General features: G+C 43.2%; 2 protein-coding genes across 2 annotated transcripts in view; one reads left to right on the plus strand and one right to left on the minus strand.

The window, feature by feature from the left end:
• Positions 1-11: 11 nt before the first annotated feature.
• Positions 12-1,327, minus strand: brcc3 (BRCA1/BRCA2-containing complex subunit 3). The gene has a single exon (XM_004075144.3). The coding sequence runs from the start codon at positions 1,310-1,312 to the stop codon at positions 371-373; it is 942 nt and encodes a 313-aa protein (XP_004075192.2). The 5' UTR covers positions 1,313-1,327; the 3' UTR covers positions 12-370.
• Positions 1,328-9,280: 7,953 nt separating this feature from the next.
• The window catches only part of rab27b (RAB27B, member RAS oncogene family), a 77,846-nt gene continuing 68,284 nt past the window's right edge, over positions 9,281-18,842 (plus strand). The window contains exon 1 of the mRNA XM_023960639.1: positions 9,281-9,539. The gene's annotated coding sequence lies outside the window, so the exon portion shown is untranslated. The remainder of the gene's footprint in view (positions 9,540-18,842) is intronic.

An 18,842-nucleotide genomic window follows, 5' to 3' on the forward strand; every position in this document is an offset into this window, starting at 1 on the left:
ACTCAAGAGAATTTGAACTTTGTACAATTTAATAAACAGGAGACAACATTTAACCAGAAAAACAGTCAAATTAACCCAAAACCACGAATTTGTTCACCTACAAATGTTTGCTTTTTGCAACTGTTGTGAATGAGCATGAGGAGGATGCTCCTCAAAGTGACCTTCATCCAGCAGCATCTTCCTGTAGTTCCTCATCATTCTTAGAATTTCAACTGAGGACCCTGAAGTCTGTCCAGGAGCACTTTGAGAAGGAAGAAGGAGAAATCATTCCTGCTGAGAGAAGACCCGAGGATGGAAGGGAGACCAAACGATGGGGGACAGACCCGAGGATGGAGGAGCAGCAGCAGAAGATCAGTCCGTCCGGAGCGGCTCAGAGAGCAGCCAGCTCCCGCAGCAGCGCCTCCTTCTCCCGCTGCAGGTCTGCGATGCTCCGCCTGTTGTGCTCCAGCCGGTCCTCCAGCCACTGCAGCAGCGGCCCGCTCACCGCTGACATCTGGCTGCACAGGTTCTTGGTGAACACCGAGCCGTTGTGGATCTTGGTGACGGGGTCCAGGTGCGCCAGCCCGTGGATCCGCCGGTACGTGTCCTGCTCCTCCTGGCACAGGATGCGCGGCAGCTCCACGGCGGACTCCAGGCACACCCTCCCGATGGCCTCGCGGGGCACGACGTGCACGGGGATCTCCACGCGCTCGTACTCGGAGCCCTTCTGGGCCTGCGCGGACTGGAAGCAGGTGTACAGAACTCGACCCGTCCGGGTGTTTTTGTCCTCGATGAAACAGGAGAAGATGAGGCCCACGAAGCCCTGGTCCAGCATCTGGTACATGGCCTGGGTCCGCACGTCGACGTGGGACGGCCACACGGTGATGTGCGGGTGGGAGTGGTACCAGCCCACCACCCGCATCGGCTTCCCGGTCAGGTCCGCCAGCCGCTCCGCCTCGGTGGAGGCGGCCGACAGCTGCTCCGGGGAGATCTCCACCCGGTCCTTCCGCTTGTCCGAGCGGCGCAGGATGATGACGGAGTGGATGTGGACGATCCGCGCCTCCTCCACCTCCCCGATGCACAGACCCATCACCTCCTCCTTCTCCGTGCTCAGTGCGTGGTTCATGCACACCAGGAAGGCGTCGGACTCCAGGTGCACCGAACTCACCGCCATGGCGCTCCGACGCTTCCGCGGAGCTCCCGTCCACCACTTCCGGGTTCCGGGTACGACGGTGACCGCCCCCTGCTGGAAGGGAGGACCAATGAGATTTATCGCTAGAGGAGACACGCCCACTTGGGAAGCCTGGCCAACGGTGGCGGAGCGCGACGCCATCTTGGTGAGGTCGTCGGCGCCCACATGACAATGATTTCATTGCCCTTAGTGGGATCTAAGTAGCTTTCATTTGTAAGAACTTCTTGCAAAAATATATATATAAATATTACACAGAACTCTTTGACATGTAATTTAAATTATTTAGAAAAGCCCAACAATGAGTCAATAATAATAATATTGAATAATAAAAAAATCAATAGTAAGTCAATTATTCCAAGCGCAACACTCTCTGTTTTGGGCGTAAATCTGTAAAAAAAATGTGTGCTCAGAAAATTATTTTGCACTTGAACCTCATAAATATGTGCAAACAAATGTAACTCTCTTCTGGCAGTAAGCTGCCTCACAAATGTGCCACAAAAGCCAGCCAATCACAGACATGGACTTGAAGGTTGATGCTGATTGGTCAGAAATTCCTCCACTTGAGCACAAACCTGATCCAGTCCACCAGCTGATGCCACTCACTCATACCATCCACCTGCATCTCCTCCTCTACGTCCATGAACCTCCTCTTTGGTAGCTCCAACCTCATCATCCTTTCACCAACATCATCACTGTTATTCCTCTACGTGTCAAAACCATCTGCTTCTTTTATCTCCACAACATCTACCCTACATCCACCCCCCTACCCCACTCACAATTCTCAACAGCACTGTCCTCCTAACAGACTCACACAGGTTCCTAGGGTCCACCATCTCATGGGACCTTGAGTGGACCTCTACCCCAACCATCACAAACACAGCTGTCATTAAGAGAGAGTAAAACAAAGTACATTGAAAATGTTCTCTAAACCAGAAAGTAAACGGGTTCATTTTGGGAGTAAAATCTGTTTTTTTAACATCGGATTTAATGGGGCATCACTTTCTTCTGCAACCAGCCTGCAACGGTCATTTTTGGAACTGTAACATTACGTACTTCCTGGTTTGAATCCAACTCTGGAACAGGTCGCTGGTCCTCTTGTCCGTGTCGTTTGATGGTGTCAAACCTGACTTTGCTTAGTTGGATCTACAGACAAGGAGGTACTGGAAACATAAGCCACAGTATGGTACCCCACTGAGGGGTAACACCTGAAACCCAAGTCCTTAGACCAGGGAATCCACGGACCCAATCCCTACGTTTCCTTCCGGTCCTCCTCATACCTGGACCACACCTGTGTGCAAGAAACAAGAGTCAGCATTCCATCGGAGATGGATCACAGATCCGGTTTTTCTGGCCCGGCAGGTTTGGAGTGGGTCCTGAATGCGGAACAGATGCTGGTTCTGATGCCTCAAAGCTTGAGACCTTTGACACACTCAGTTTGTGGGAAAATGTTGGAAGGAATTTGGTTTCATTCGAGGAAGGGGAATGCTGCTCACCGTGAGCGACGCCTCTCAGCGGCACGGGTTGTACAAAACCATTCCCTGCAACAGTCCCTTCCCATCTACTGTTACCCATCAGAAGCTGCAGTTTGTGCCCTTAGATCTATTTTGTTTGAATTATTCTTATTTCCGACTTTTCTGCTGTTTACAGAACAGCTTTTCCCGTCATCTGATCAAACACTTCCTGCTGTTTTCCCCTCATTTCTCAAACGAAACCAAAGCTGATCTTGTTGTTTCAAACTTGTGTGATAAGAGATCAACAGATTCCAGAAGTGAATGTTTGCAGCGTCAAGGAAGTCCAAAGGCAGCAAACACGTATCAAGAATTCTGGAAACATTATTTCTAGGTGAAAATCTTTTAGAAATTTATGCTTTCATAGATTTTTGAATGAAGTCAATTCAGGAAAAAATACATTCTGAGAAAGCGCAAATACATTTTTCTGACCTCATTGACAGATTTTCCTGATTATTTAGATAAAATGTGCCAATAGGGTCAGACTGTTTCTAAGGGGGCCTGTTTCTGCAGTGTATTCCAGATATACCTAAATACTGGAGAAAGCTGTGAAAGGAAAAGGATAAAGGATGAGTGTGAAGAAGAGGGAATTGAGGATCACTAAAGAAACTAATCATCTTTCTTGCTACTGGATTTTACAAAAATGTTTGCAATTCAATTCAATTTTCTCTATTTCAAACACAAATGAAAATAAACACAAGAGTTTAAAATAGACAAATAAAACAAGACAAAAGGAGCGATGATATGTGTATTTTCATTTACAGTTTTGTACCTGTTACACATTCATTTAACAAGACATGATCAATAAATACAGAAATGTCACTTCTGCATAGGTGCTATGCAGAAGTGACATTTCTGTATTTATTGATCATGTCTTGCCTCATACAGTTCCATCAGTGGCATCTTGCAGGTTTGTTTACATGTAAACTTTTTCAAGTTTTTTCATTTTATCTTTTGTGCCAAATCTCTGAAGCTGAATGCCTCAGACTCACAAAGTCACTGCCACTCATGTCACAGGTAAGTCAGAGGCCTAAAGGAAATCTCATAGAGTTTGTCATAAGGTCCAATCGCTGCCTCAGTTTGTGATAACTGTGGTGACAAAGGATCCTCTAAAGCTGCAGGATTTTAAACAGAACCACTGACTGTTGAGACGTTTTTTCTTTACGACTTCAAAACCAACCAGTCGCTGAGAGGCTGATGCTGGGTCCGGGTTGAATGACGCGCTCAAAAACCAGGAAGCATAATGACGTTTGTATTATGAAGTTTTAATCCACTTGTTATATTGTGATCAAAAAAAGAGAACAAACAAAGAATTAAAAAAAGCACAAAAGTGAAAAAAAAGCCTAGAAAGCAGTCAACAAAAAATACGGCAACCCAGCTCCCCCCCCCCCCCCCCCCCTTCCATTTTACACAGGGAAAAACCACAGGCGAGTTAAAATCAATTAATGTCACCGCCCACAAACATGTGACCCACCAGCTGATTGCCTACTCAATGGCCTATAATCAAAACATAAACAAAAAATAAAATTCATTCACCCTAACAAAAACCCAAGTTAATTCATGGCACCTACAAAGACCATCTGTGGCCCCTGCAACAGACTGGTCACCCTTTCAGGGTGAACCTCACCTGACTGTAGCAGGGACAGGCTCCAGCAACCCTGTGACCCTGAGAGGGATTCAGAAGACGGATGGCTGGATGGATGGATCGTCTCTGGCATGAGTCAGTTTTCCTCTTCAGGGATCACCACAGCGAATCAGCTTCCTCCATCTAACCCAGTCTTCTGCTTGCTCTACTCCAACGCCAGCTACTTTCATGTCTTCCATCACTGCTGTCCTGGAACACTGCTTTGCAGTCACTGCCTCCTCTCCTTCTTCCACCAACTGTAGTCAAATTGTTGGTGGTCAGCACCGAAAGCAGGTGCTCTCTTCTTGAACCTACAGCCCATTTTTCTCTGGAGATGGCTCCAGTTCAGGTTCTGTGTCAGACCCTGACCCAGCCTCAGTTCTTTGGTGTCCCACCATCTAAGCACCAGCTTCTGGCTCACAAAACTTGTTCTTCACAGAAACCAGTTTTTTTGACGGCCACAGTGAAGAACCACTTCAGACCGATTACATCTGTGGTGAACTGTGGGGTTTACCTGGGTTAAACACTTGGCTGTGGATCCTGCCTCCGGCTCGTCTCGCGCCCCCGGTTGTCCCCCCAACTCCGTCTGGATGAAGTTCATCTGCTGGACTTTAACCCTTGTGGTATCTTAGATGACCCCACCCTTGCATTGACATGTTCTCCCTACCATGACAAAGGTGGATAAAGGTGGAAAGATTTCATGTAATCCATGGACACCAGTGAAGATCACAAATCATTGAAGAAAAAAGGTTCAGAGCACTGTCTAGTGGGTCTAGATGACCCCACTCCCAATGTCAACGTGCCTAGGATAGCACAAGGGTTACCCATGTAGTTGTAGATTTAGATAAGTTAATTCTTCTCTATGAGTTCTGGTACATCGCCTGTCCGTCCTGGGGGAGGATCCCTCCTTCATGTGGGCACCCCTGAGGTTTCTTTGTTTTTCCAGAATCCATTTTTTTTGGGAGTTTTTCCTGACCGCGAAGGGGGGTCTAAGAGCAGGGATGCCAGTTTCGTTTAGTTAGTTCAATTTAGCTTTTTCTGATTGAGTTCTATGTACTCATGATCCTTTTGATTTTATGTTTTACTCTTTCAATTACCGTTACAGAGCCAATCCAGACGACTGTTGTTGGGAATTTGGGCTATACAAATAAAATTGAATAGAAATGAATTTTTACATGAACAAAGTTGGCCTGAAGATGAGATGGAGTGGACTTTTGACCATGTGTGATGGTCAACGTAGACATCCAAGTTATAAACGACGACCTTGTTTATTTCCTCTTCCAGAGCTGTCCTACCCTCTTCCTCTCTGCAGACCACGGCGTGTCGGACGGTGCAGTAATGTGGTTCTGACTTAGGCTTGTGTCTGTGGAAAACAGGCTCTTTAGGAAGCTTGAGCAGATCCAGATAAGCACTGATCCGGAACCAAATGAACTTTCGTGAGAAAAGGATTTTTGAGTTCCGTTTGTGTAACCTGTCAGTGAGAGCCTCTCGCTTAAGGAGCTTCCTCAAACCCACGATAGTTCTTTGGGTTACAAAGAAAACAAAATCAAGATCATTCACCGTTTGCACCAAAATTCACAGGAACTTCCTTCGTCACTTTGCTGTTGGAACCGGTTCAGACTGTAATTTGTAGCAGTACGGTCACTCTGGACACTAAACTGTGATGGCGGGAAAAAAATGAAACACATAAACTTCCCAGATTGCTGTACAAAGCCACACACCCAGCAGCCGTCCAGCCTGGGCTGTTCTGGCTCTCTGCAGGTCCAGAGTTCATGCTGTGCAGGACACCTTTACTTCTGCAGCATTCCTCAACCACCATTACTGAATGTCTGCATCCTTTCTTCTTCTTCCTCTTTTCTTTTTGCTTTAACCCTTTCTGTAAGTCCTGACTAATTAAAAAGAGAACCCCCACCATTCTGAATCCACACTCATGTCTCTATGGCAGCATGAGGCGGTTTAGTCCTGACGGCGCCTTGATGTTTGGACACTCGAGGTCACACATGAGGCAGTTCTTTAACTCTCCCTGTGATCCACATCTGCAGCACGAACACTCCCAGCACGGAGCTGTGCTTCTCTTCACAATGCAGCATCGTACACATAACATGCCTGCAGAGATGCCTGGTTTCCATGACAACTAACATGGGAGCCAATAAGAATTGACTGAGTGATTAATTGGGGTTGAGTAGTAAGTTTTTCCACACGTTGTTTACTGTCAGTGAGTTCTTCTGGAGGTAAACACATCAATGAGGTGCTATTTTAGTTATTAGACCAATAGTAAATACTCGATTCTCATTGGCTGCTGGGTGTGCATTAAAAAGTGACAATGCACAGTGATGATGCACGCCTAAAAAATAAGTTCCGGTCACATAGCTTACATGTTCTGTATCACTGCGCCAGCTTCTTTAAAAATAAACTTTAGCTTCATTCTCTGGACAAAAACAAGCGGTAAGGGGTGAACTTTCTCTCTGAACTGATGCTTCATTTAACCCATCATGACCTTCAGCATTGATATATCGCTTTATACCGCCAGACCTTGACTGCAGCAGTGGTGTGGCGGGTTGTCACGTTACCGTGACAACGCACCACGTAACAAACACTCTGCTTTATGAGAAAGAAATTGATCCAAACTGTAATTCTGGACTTGCAGAATTCTGATAATGCACACTTGGGAGGCCAATGACCCTTACTCATCTCTGCGCACCAAAAAAGATCCATGTTTGCAATAATATCAACAATTCAAAGCAGAAAAGCAACACTTTGTTAGTTTCTTCCACGGGTTCCTGCTCTGACAGAATCCAACCCAACACTTCTTTTGTCTGAAACAAACCCTTCAGGATGAACGCTGAGCAAACCAGCACTTGACCCGCTGCAGAGAGGAAAGGATTCCAGCACAACATGCAAACCAGACTGTAATCTTTCTGTACTGGGCTGGTCTGAGCTCAGTTGCAGAAACAATGGAAGGGACAGTTAGAGAATCCAGACAGTGGGTCCTGCTCCTGAACTGCAGTAGCAAATGAATGTTCAGAAAAAGGAGCACAGCCACTGATGCTGCAGTTTGTCGTTCAGGATAATAAAACAAACATCTTCTCATTGAGCACACGCTTTTTCCAGGATGGTGCAATTTAAATTTGAATGTGATTTTACACTAAAATTCCGGATAGGTGTTCTTTATTTCCATGAATCTTTCTATTTTTCCTTTTGCTGTGAGCTCCAACACATTTAACCAGAGTTCATGGTGGAGTTTCCAACGTGAGACAATGGCTCTTTTCAAAGAAACAGGTTCCCGAGCTTTTAAATTTTTTCTGTTTCCTTGTTTCACTCAAGGTTGCAGGAATGAGTGAATCTAAAATGAGGTCACTGAGAAGAGCAGCATCCACTGAAGGCCTCCTGCAGGCTTTGACCATGCTGTGCAGATGCAGACAAGATGGATGTTTCCTGATTCATCCTTAATTACAGTCTTAGTGTTATTTTTTTGCATTGCATTTATCATGGACTTTGTTTCTAATTGTTGTTTTTGCGTGAAGTGAATTATTTAAATGATAAAACTCTTGGGTCTTATCTGCTGCTGCGTCTAAATGATTAAAAAAATTGCTAAATGTCAGAACCGTTGCTTTGAGCCTCCACCTGTTGAACTTACAGGTAAACTGAAAGTGGAGAAATATGGAGGACGTTATGACCCAGAAGAACATTTTCGACTTCAGTTTGTATCGTGGAACTGCAATTCTTTTCCTTTGGTGCATTCACTTACTGTGGGAATTACTAGTAAACTGCCATTTCTGATGCAAACATGCTTACTATACTGCACCATTATTGGCTTTAGCAAAAAATAAATAAATAAAATTAAATAAAAGTTTTCTCTTTGTTTTGGAAATTCTTTAATTGACATCCAGTTAGTTAGAGTTCAGGTGAAGGAGCTGCAACTACACTGTGGACATCCAGTCATATCAGTCCCATTTAAAGTAGACCCAAAGGAAAACATTACCTAATTTAAATATTTAATGTAATTCTAATATTTTCTTTACAAGGTTTTTCTCAATGTCAGATGACTGCAGTGTCTCGATCGATATATTGTAAATGTAAAATGTTCTGTAGAATTATTCAGATAGTATACTTTCTACACTATGCATCCATGGTCTGTAGTACACTATACTTATACTCAAGTATACTTAGAGAAATCAAGTGTGCTACATTTTGCTCAGGGTAGTGAAGTCATTTTACCAGTGAATACATTGTAGTCAGTCGTTTGTTTTGTGTCTTGAGAGAATTTCATGTCAGTAATGTCTTTGTCAGGACTTTAAAGCTCATTTTGTTCATGCAGTGACTCCGCTCTCCTCCTCAGTGTGCTCTGACTCCTTTTTTTTTTAAATAAACTTTATTGCACATTATGCCATTTTACAAGGATGTACTTTTAGGTATGCAATAAAAAACACAACTGCAAATATCAAATACACGTCTGTAACAAACAGAAGAACAAGAATAGAGATAGAAATAAATAAGCCAAGGGGTTAAACTCTACGAGAAAATACTGAATCTATCACATACAGACAATGTTCTGATTGCTTTTTGCTTCTCTGAATTTCGAATACTGTTGATATACTGATTTAATTCAGAAAGGAATACAGTGAGACAGGGTCTTCTACCATAAATTTTACTTTTATGAACATAGAATTTGGCCAAAATGAGTAACAAATTTTGCATATTTTTTGATATTAGACCCAACAAGACATCTTTCCAAAAAAGGACAAAACAAGAATCAATTTTATCATTAATAAAATCACACATCTTCTGCTAAAAAACCTTAACTTTGGGACAATACCAAAAAAGATGGATAACTGTTTCAGGGGGATTACAACCAAAACTACAGTGTGTCAATGTTTAATTTAAATCTGGTTTGAGTGTGCTCTGACTCCAAATTGAGAAAATTAGGGTAATCCCGCTCTCCGTGAGGTCCGTAAAAGCACCGCGGGCGTCACGCCCCCCCTCCCGGAGGAAGCAGAGCGGCGTCCATCGGACTGGTCGGCCTCTCAGAGGGACTCTCCCGCTTGTCGTCAGCCGGCACCCCCCTCCCTCCCTCCCGCGCCGTCTCAGCCCGGTGTGGGGGCCTGTGAGCGGACTCTGCCTCCGGTCTGGACCGGGGGGAGCGATGCGACGTCTCGGAGGCGGAGGAGAGGAGTCCGGGCAGCAGACGCAGCAGACGCCTGAGCGCATCTGAGGGGCTTCTTCTCGTCACAAAGCGGTGAGTCTCGCAGGAAAGCCGGTTGCGGGTTCGTGTCCGCAGCGCTCGGAGGTTCGGCGGCGGATCTCCGCGCTCCCCGTAGCAGCAGCAGCAGCAGCAGCAGCAGCAGCAGCAGCGGCGGGGATGAGTCATAGCCCGGCCGGCGCGGGGCTGCCGGACAGTCTGCAGCCGCGGCGCGTGCGAGGCGCGCCTCCTCTGCGCTCCGGCTTCTGCGGGAGCACGCGGTCTGCTGAGCGCGTGAGGACGCTGACGGGACTCAGGAACGGTTCTGGTTCCGGAGCGACTGCTGGCTCCAACAGTTGCAAACTTTGTGAGGGTGGGGGAGACGGAGGGAGTCTGGAGGAGAAGCTGCAGCAGAACTTCTCCTGGAGGAGAATCCTCAGCACCTCTAACTTTCTCACTCCTTGTCCTACCTGCGGTTCTGCCGAACTTCTGATCTAAAAGACAAAAAGGATCGGGCAATTCTTTACTGATATGTTGTAGACAGTCAAGTGAAGGATTCACTTGTCTTAATAAATAAGCAGGAAAAACTTTTCTTATCTCTGAAACAATGTTTTCATCATTCTGTCTCCTTCATTCAATGTTTCCTAGTAGGACATGACATGAGGGTCATACATTAGCTCACCGTTAAATCAGTCAAACATGGATTCTGTAGATTTTGTGATCAGGATTTGGACCAGTTTCCTATAAAAGGAAACTAAACATAGTTTCTACATAAATAAATGAAAAAAACACTGCTGCTGCTTGGAAACACATTTGCATTTGGGTCGCCTCCATATGGAAATCAGGTTTGCACAGTTTTGTCCCATCACAGGCCGGGATCTGGTATCAGCTCACATGCTGCCGTCCTCTCTGAGCTGCCGTACTTGTGGGGCTTTGGTGCCCACAACCCTTAACAAAAGCCTGCTGACACTCAAGTCTTTTTGTTGTTGTTGTTGTTGTTGTTGTTGTTGTTGTTGTTGGTGTTTTGCTTCCTACATCATATTAATGATTGGACGGTTGGCCAGTGCTTCCACACTTCGGCTGGAAAATACTGAAAATGGATAATAAGATGAATCCAAAGCAGGAAAGAGGGTGCCAGTCTGGAAACGGGTCACAGTGACACATCGCTCATCTGCAACCCAAAAGAATTAACCAACATTAACGCTTGTGCGGTCTTGTGGGGTCCAGATGACCCCCCCCCCTTCCATTGACATGTTCTCCCTACCATGACAAAGGTGGATAAAGGTGAAGAGATTTCATGTAATCCATGGACACCAGTGAAGATCACAAATCATTGAAGAAAAAAGGTTCAGAGCACTGTCTAGTGGGTCTAGATGACCCAACTCCCAACGCTCACACAAGGGTTACGAACTGAGCTTTATTATCCGAACTTTATCCGCATTATATGATAAAATTTGGATCTTATTTAGTCCTGTAAACTCATTTGTTGGATCCTCTGATCTAGGATAATAAGGATATGTGGAATATTCTGGAAAAGCACCTTAAGGATTGGAGAGGAGGGTTAAACCTGAATTATTCTGTGTTTTAGCACATAAAAACCTTGTTTACTGATGTGCTGGTCACTTTAGGAGTTTACAAATGTTCCTGCAGTTCTGTCTCCAGGTTGTAATGTGGTCCTCTAGAAATCTAAGCTCTGAATGACTAAAGTGGCTCAGATCAAAGCTCCACAAAAATAACCTTACCCAGAATAATTTGAATTTATTTAGAAATATCTTCTGGTTGTGTTCAGATTAACTTTGGTAGATCTTTGAAGGCGTTTAGGAAAAAGAGAAACACAGAAGCTAAGAAAGTTTCTAGACTTTTGGATATGAACTAAGAAAACTCCCTAAGTCAGGATATTGTTTGAACTCAGACATTTGGAGATGTTTAAGCTCCTTTCCACCGGATCTTTTGTAGAGCTGTAGATCATTAATAATAAATTCCAGAATGGATTCGATTCACAAGAGCCCGGATGATTCAGAATCTGTGGAGACGACAAGCTCATACAAATCCCATTTTTTTCTATTCTTTCGATCAACTCGATTCAATTTTGACTTTACACGATTGAATTTAAACATTTAGGTATGTTTGTATAGAAACGCATTAATATTCTAAATATGTTTTGAAGGTATTCATATTAATAGAACACAGTTCACATACTGTAAAATGTACGAGTGAAATAATGATCTAATGAGATTGTTAACATGCAGTGTTGCGTGTTTTTGAAGAACATTGTAAAGGCTCCAAACTCGCTCATGTTACAAAAATACATGTTTCGCTTCTCCTGGGGGGCTTTCAGTTAAACCACTAGGTGGCGCTCATGCTATAGCATTTCACTTTAGTCTAGAAGATTTGACCAAAAACAGTGATTGAGACCACAAATGGTTAATTTTTAAAAAATGTTTCCTTAAAATTTAAAGCGGTTTATTTAGTCAGCAATGTATGTTTAGGTCTACCGAGCGTTAGCATTAGCCGTCCTATGGGAAATTCCATTATACGTTAGCATCAAGCTAGCAGACTTTGGCTCTACTGCTGTTATGTATTAAATGAAAAGGAAAGGCATAAAAGATTCTCTACTTTAATGGATCGATTATTGATCCATTAAAGTAGAGATCGATTCAGATCAATTTATCAATTTTATCAACCGAACCCAAATCTTTTGGTCTACAAATTTAAACAAAGTTGTTTTTTCTGATAGTAGGCATTTTAAGTTAAAATGTCTGAAATATTTTCACTTTTAACTAGCGGTGTGACGATTAATCAAATTGATCGAAGAATCAATTTCTATTCCTGTTATTCGACCAGATCGGTCTGTCTGACACATCGAATCATTTTAAAATGTGAATGGATTTGACATTCATTCTAGTTTACTCGTTTGTTTGGACCCATATTTCATCTACACTTGATTATCTTAAAGAAACCCAAGGAATCTGGAAAACCTCACTGTTCAGAAGCAGGAATTTCTCTCTGAGTCACACTGGTGGAAGTTTGGATAAAGATGATCTGGATCCACTTTAGGTCGGTGAATCGGATCGTTCAAAAAGACTTGATATAGACGGAATCAAACCGTAAACCACAGATGAGTGATATGCATAGAATTGTTGTTAAAATGAATCGTTACAGAAATACTTTAAGGTTTGAATGATACTGTCTTTTCACATTAGCAGGCAAAGCCAGGAAGAATAAAAAATGGAATCTTTGAGTCTAATTTTAAGACACTGTAGATAAATGTGATCAAATAAATATGTGTTGATTGCTGCTCCCCCTGAAGGGTACATGGGGAGATGGGACACACCATTGGTGGAAGGAAAACTCCAGACTTTTCAACAGAGACGACATACTCATTCAAATCCCTTCTGATGGGAAAAGAACAGAAAAACACAGTTTTCCACGACCCTAAAAGAGACTCACTTACAGAGAATAACCCATGGAAGGAGTCTGAGAAGCTCAAACAGGCGAGCCCACACAAAGGCTCCTTCTTCCTCTGCTTTTCTATCAATCCTGGACTAAGACGTCGGCGTGTTTCTGGGCTTTGATTTTGAAAGAAGTAGCTGCTGCAGCTTGTTGACTTTGTAGATTTGTAGACTTTGAAGGAAACATCTTTGTTTTTCTTTTCACGCCAGTCTCTTCCTTAAATCTACATCCACGCATTCTGGAAAGAACAATTGGGGAAAAACTATCATGGCAACAGAGCTGTAGCTGAGTGAGTGGAAGAGTTTCGCCTGTGATAAGTTGATACAATAGACGTATAAACACAGGACAAAATGATAACTCCTGTCGCCTAAAAGACTCCAGATGCTGTCATTAATGGAAAAGAAAGCAGACGAACCAGTCTTTGAAACTAGACTGTTAATATTTTTATTTTTGGTGTAAAATTGTTTTCGTTAGCATAAGAGGTATTAGGGAAATGCTTTGGAAGCCAGCCCCTAGTGCCTTTTGAGGAACTGCAATGCTTTGTATTTCTAGATTTTAGTCAAATTTGGGAATTAAAAGTGAGAACTTGGTTCTAACAGATGTTGAGCTGAAATGAGAACAGCTGGGAATTCAGTGGTCCCTCGTACAGTCTGAGTTGTTCCATACATAACCTGCTGTAGGTGAAATCTGCAAAATAGGATTATAGATGTTTTAGGGCAGTTAAAGTCCTCACTACACACTTTATAGAGTTTTCTCAGACAGACAAACATTTTCACACTTTTTACTCTTTAATCAAAGTTTAAACCTTTATAGAAAAATATTTCCAGTATTGGAGAATGAAAACAAAGATTTGATTGCAATCAGATTTATGCAAATGTCACACGCTGCACATATTTGTACAGGAGACACGGCACGGAGGAGATTTATTGACAAGATCATCTGCCAAGCAGGACACAGAAATTTTGCACTTTCTAAAAAAAAAAACATGCAAAGTCGCGCTGAAAAAAAACCCACGAAGCAGCAATACTACAAAAGTTGGGCTGTGATAGGGGAAGGCATTTGCATTTGTTTGGTGTGTGTGCATTTGTGTGAATTTCAGCTCCTGCAGAGGTCCAGCCCCTCCACTGCTGCTGGCCCCCCCTCCAGTAGAGCTGATTTGAGGCTTTCATCCCACCAATCGCCAGGCTGGGAGGGAAGTTTAAAAGCTTCCAGAATCCCCTGCTCCAGTGGCGGCTGAATTCCTGGGAGGAATTTCTTTTTCAGCCGCTGCTGTCTGCCTGTGGAAGCCTGTGACCGCCTATAATTAGTTGTTTATTTTCAAGGGTCATAATTCCCCTGTTAGATTTAATCTTTGGTTGCATTTTGAGTAGTTGTTGTGTTTTGGTGACTGTGACGACGTTAATGACTACATGGTACAAAAATAAATGTTGTGCCTCTCCTGGAGGGCGTTTCAGTTTGGCCACTAGGTGGAGCTCACACTATAGCATTACACTTTATTCTAGAAGATTATAGCAAAAAACTGTGATTTGAATGGCGTAAATGGTGCTTTTCTACCTACAAGGCTCAAAACGCTTTACAGTTGCACACATATTCACACACTGGTGGCGGCTCCCCTGCCGAACACAGGCGCCCACCTACAACCAGAGGCAAGGTGGGGTTAGTGTCTTGCCCAAGGACGCATCGACTCATGGGTGTGCAAGGCGGGAATCAAACCTGCATCCTTACGATAATGGGTTGACCGCCCTTCTGCTGCATCACGGCCGCCCCACAATTTAGACCACAAATCTTTGCTTAAAACTCGTTAGAATTAGTTAGAATCAAGCTAGCAGACTTTGGATTTGCTGCTGTTATGCGTTAGGTCAACGGAAAAGGAAAGGTATAAAAGATCGATCTGTACTTTTATGGATCATTGATTTACTACGCTTGGATCAATTCATTGATCTTTATCAACCCAGACCTTGTTTTTAGTATCCTTGTTTTTTGTTTCACCCTAATAAACGTCTGTGTGGAATACTTACCCCCCAGTTTATTCAAATTCTTTGTTACTTCTGTTCTCCCTCCTCCCAGGTTAGAATCATAGCATAAGTGGGGGTAGGATCAGCTGTTACCTTGGGTGTCACTTGAGGGTCGATGTGCTGACATGTTCTTCCCTCTTGTTTCTGTACTTGGTACCCATTTCCTCCCTCCTCCCCAAAGAGGGATGCAACGACGACATATTCCCTCAATTTCCCCATTTTAGAAAAGTAACTGATGTTATTTGACATTGAATGGGCCCAGAACCAACCAACAAGTGGCGTCACACTCCCCTGTGTTCATTCCTTTAAACAGACTTTCAAACAGCTGGTAAAATTGGCCAACACCTGGAACACCTTGATCTGCTTTTGCAGTAAATGCAGCTGAAACCATCTTCAGAGGCGTTCATGTTGAAGCTCGGCGCAGTCATCAATTCTTATTAGCTCATTTTTAAAACCTTAGTAACCCCTACAGCTACAGCCACTACGGTCGCTCAAAGCGACAACATAAAGCGTTTCAATCATATGCAGGATGGAGGCATCGGTATCATCAGACGTTTGGATGATGCTTGTGTCAAAGCGGTTTGAACTGTGCTGGAAAAGCTGATAATTAATGAAGTCTCAGAGGTTTTATAGAAATGTGGGAACTCCTGAGGATAAGCCCGCTCTCTTCGTTCTTCCTTCCTTCCTTGTGTCTGGTTCTGTGTTGTTTGCTGAACCACAAAATGTTTTTAGCACTAAACATTTCAATTAGAATTTAAAGGTTTCCTGATTCCAGCCGTGTTGCGATAGGTTGTGATTCTGTTTGGGGGGAGAGGCTGAGTGTCATTTCTACATCAGTGCTTTTGGGACTGATCTGCAGTTATCATGGCGGCCCAGGAGATGATTCAGCAGTTGCCATGGTAAAACTGGTGAAACCTAAGGCACCGACCGCTGTGGTTTAACTGAGGAAACCTGCTGCACGTGTGCTCACGGCTTTGCTCTGATAATTCTGCATGACCTTTCGGCTTAAAGGTGGCCTTTCTAGCCAGTATGCCCTCTTCCTTTTGGCTCTCTCCATCCTCCGCTAACCCCCTGCTAGGTATTGACCGGCAACAGCAGGATTCAGCTTCCATAAGAGGATTAATACACAGAAAGTTTCCACACGGATGAGGACGACCGTCTGCAGTCACACTCCTTTCAAAGTCCCGTGTGGACTCTCAAGAGGACGTGCTGTCAGGAGAATTAACTTTCCGTTCCACTGAGATTTCTTGGCAGGAATAATATTGAGTTGAAGATCGAGAGCCGGCTCAGGCCAGAAAAAAAAACCAACCTGATTTTCTCTGAGCTCATAGATTCACTGGCAAACAGAAATCTGTCTGAGCCAAGAACAGTCTGGTTTTTTCATTAAATAACCCTCAAATAGTTCCAGGTTCTCAGCAAAGATCCTTTAAAAGAGAAAAAGAAATTGTCAGAGCTGCATATTTGCACATGCCAGTTAGCAGAAGATGGGTGTTTTTGAACATGTTTTTCTATTTCAACTTCAAATTGCCTGTCTGAGAACCGTACTGTTGTGAACCAGGAGCAAATAATAGAAAAATGCAGTTTGCAGAAGCTTGTATGTGCGACGTAGACGCTCCATTCTGATCATCCACCAGCAGACCAACAGATCCACGAACGTCTGTTTTCCTGGTCTGAGCTGGAATCTGGAGCTAAACTGTACGCCTGGATAGCTACGATATTGATCACCATTTTTGTTGCACCGCTAATGTTAGCCTGGGGGTTTGAGGGGTTGTAAGCTGGTGGGAGAGCTAGTAAAGACATGGGTGTAAGGAAGTGGGGGCAGGTTTACTGCAAACAAGCAGTCCTGCCTCAACTCAAAGGTGAATTTTTAACTGTTCTGCAGAAACTATGTCCTTGAAAACGACACGTTTAGTGATTTTTGGCAAAAAAACAACAAAAGAAAACCGCATAATCAGAATAAAAAAACCACTGGGTATGATTTAATTATAGATCAAAAGATGATCTATTGGAGTTTAAGCTATAAAATAAAGTGCACAAAGACAAATGCCAGATCAAGTTTAGGACTAAGACTTTGTTTTGCACATGCTCAGCCTCTCCCTATGTTTTTTCAGGTTCCATGAAACGTAAAAGAGTAGAAGTCTGTTGGCTTTTGCCTTGTTTGCAAGTCTCACCAAACATCTTTCAGAAGATCTTTCAGCTTTTTGACAAACTCCTGAGATCCCAATTTCAGCCTGGCTGAGGCCCACATTAGTTTTATTTGGAAAATGTCATGGATTCTCCCATCATTTATACATTTAGCTTTCATTATTCACTGAAGACGTCCATTCTGCTTGTTCTTATTTATCTATGATTCAGCTGCAGCATGAAACTGTCCACAGTCATGTTTGTGGTATTTGGGCCATCAATGTCACCATGGTGATAGTCTGGCCTTAGGATTTATGTCATGGATTCTGTACGTTTATTCATCCGTCACTTCCAGAAAAGCCATAAGCCATAATATTTTCAGCGAACCTTTCCCCTTCTCAAATAAACATGACCGGTGAGAGCTGTTTGAATGCACCGTAGGACTGAACTTAGGCCACTTGATCTGCATGTGTTGTCATGAAGCCATAGAAACCACTTTGAGATGAGGACCGCCTGTCTCACTGTCCCACACCGTAAAGAGGACGGGTCGTTCTTGACCCTGTGTACACAATCGTTTGGGATTGTTGTTGTGAGACAGAACTCTAGTGCTTTTCTAGAGAGGAAATGACTTTCCTCACAGCAATAATGATGGATAATTAGGCAGTTTGATGTTCATCCTTACAAAAACCAAACCAAGTCGTCTGCAGTGTGATGATTAGACGCTGTCTGACACTTTGACTGTGGGGAAGCACACAACTCGTGTGATGCTAAAAGACGTGCCTAACCCTAACCCTAAAATACAGCTGCATTTATGAACTGTGCTCATTTTTAAATGAACTTATAAATGTCAGAAACTTTTGTGTTGTGTGTAAAGCTCTCCTACAGTAGAAACTCACAGCGTGAAAAGATGTTTACTACAATGCTTTTAAATGGGTATTTTTCTAGTAAAATGCTTTATACTAGAACTTTAACATGTGCTGTACTTTGTTTTTTGGAGTGCAAGTTGCGTTTTTTTTGTGCATAGTTTAGCTAAGGGGTGCAACTGACATGCTTTTGATAAATAGCAACGATCGTTTGAGGACATTGTAGGCGTCTGTATCAGTATTTGTTACTGACAGCACCGCAGAACAAGAAGCATCTGTGATGATCACAGCTGGCAGCTGCCCCCCCCCCTGTGCATTCACCTGGTTTCACAGCTGTTTTCAGTTCTGATTATGTGTCAGGTATGTAAGTTCCTGTTTTTGTGTTTTTCAGTGTAGCAGAGTCCTGTTTGTTTGCAACTGGATGTTTGACTTCTGTGAATCTGAGTAAATCTGTGACCGTCTACTTTTGGTTTCGAGTCATTCCTGCGTTTGGGTTCCTCTGGTCTTGAGTCGTTACAGCATCGCCTAGTTTTATGGCTGGCTTGGCGGAATTGTTCTGAAGTGACACAAAGGATGAAGAAGTGATTTGAAATGATGTAGAGTTTAGATGCCCTGTTAGCATGTTTCTGTTATTGTTATAGAAATAATTGTTCATATGATATTCAGGATTCCTCCTATGTTTCATGAAGTTGAATAAGCGTCAGTGTGCATACATTCAGTCTGTTATTGTTATTTATTCAGTAATTTGCTTTTCAAGATGAAGTTGCCGTTCTTGGTCAAGTATTTTGTTAAATACATTTCTCCCAAAAGTGCGACTTGTACTCCAGTGATACTTGTATTTGATTGTGTTTATTTATTTTTCCTCTTAGTTATGCAGTGAAAGAATATAATATCCTTGCATATTT

Source organism: Oryzias latipes, chromosome 12 (genome assembly GCF_002234675.1).
Source record: "Oryzias latipes chromosome 12, ASM223467v1".
Taxonomy (NCBI): domain Eukaryota; kingdom Metazoa; phylum Chordata; class Actinopteri; order Beloniformes; family Adrianichthyidae; genus Oryzias; species Oryzias latipes.

Bases quoted from the DNA above. Each gene is read 5' to 3' on its own strand.
- brcc3 (XM_004075144.3), bottom strand. From the start codon at position 1,312: ATGGCGTCGCGCTCCGCCACCGTTGGCCAGGCTTCCCAAGTGGGCGTG.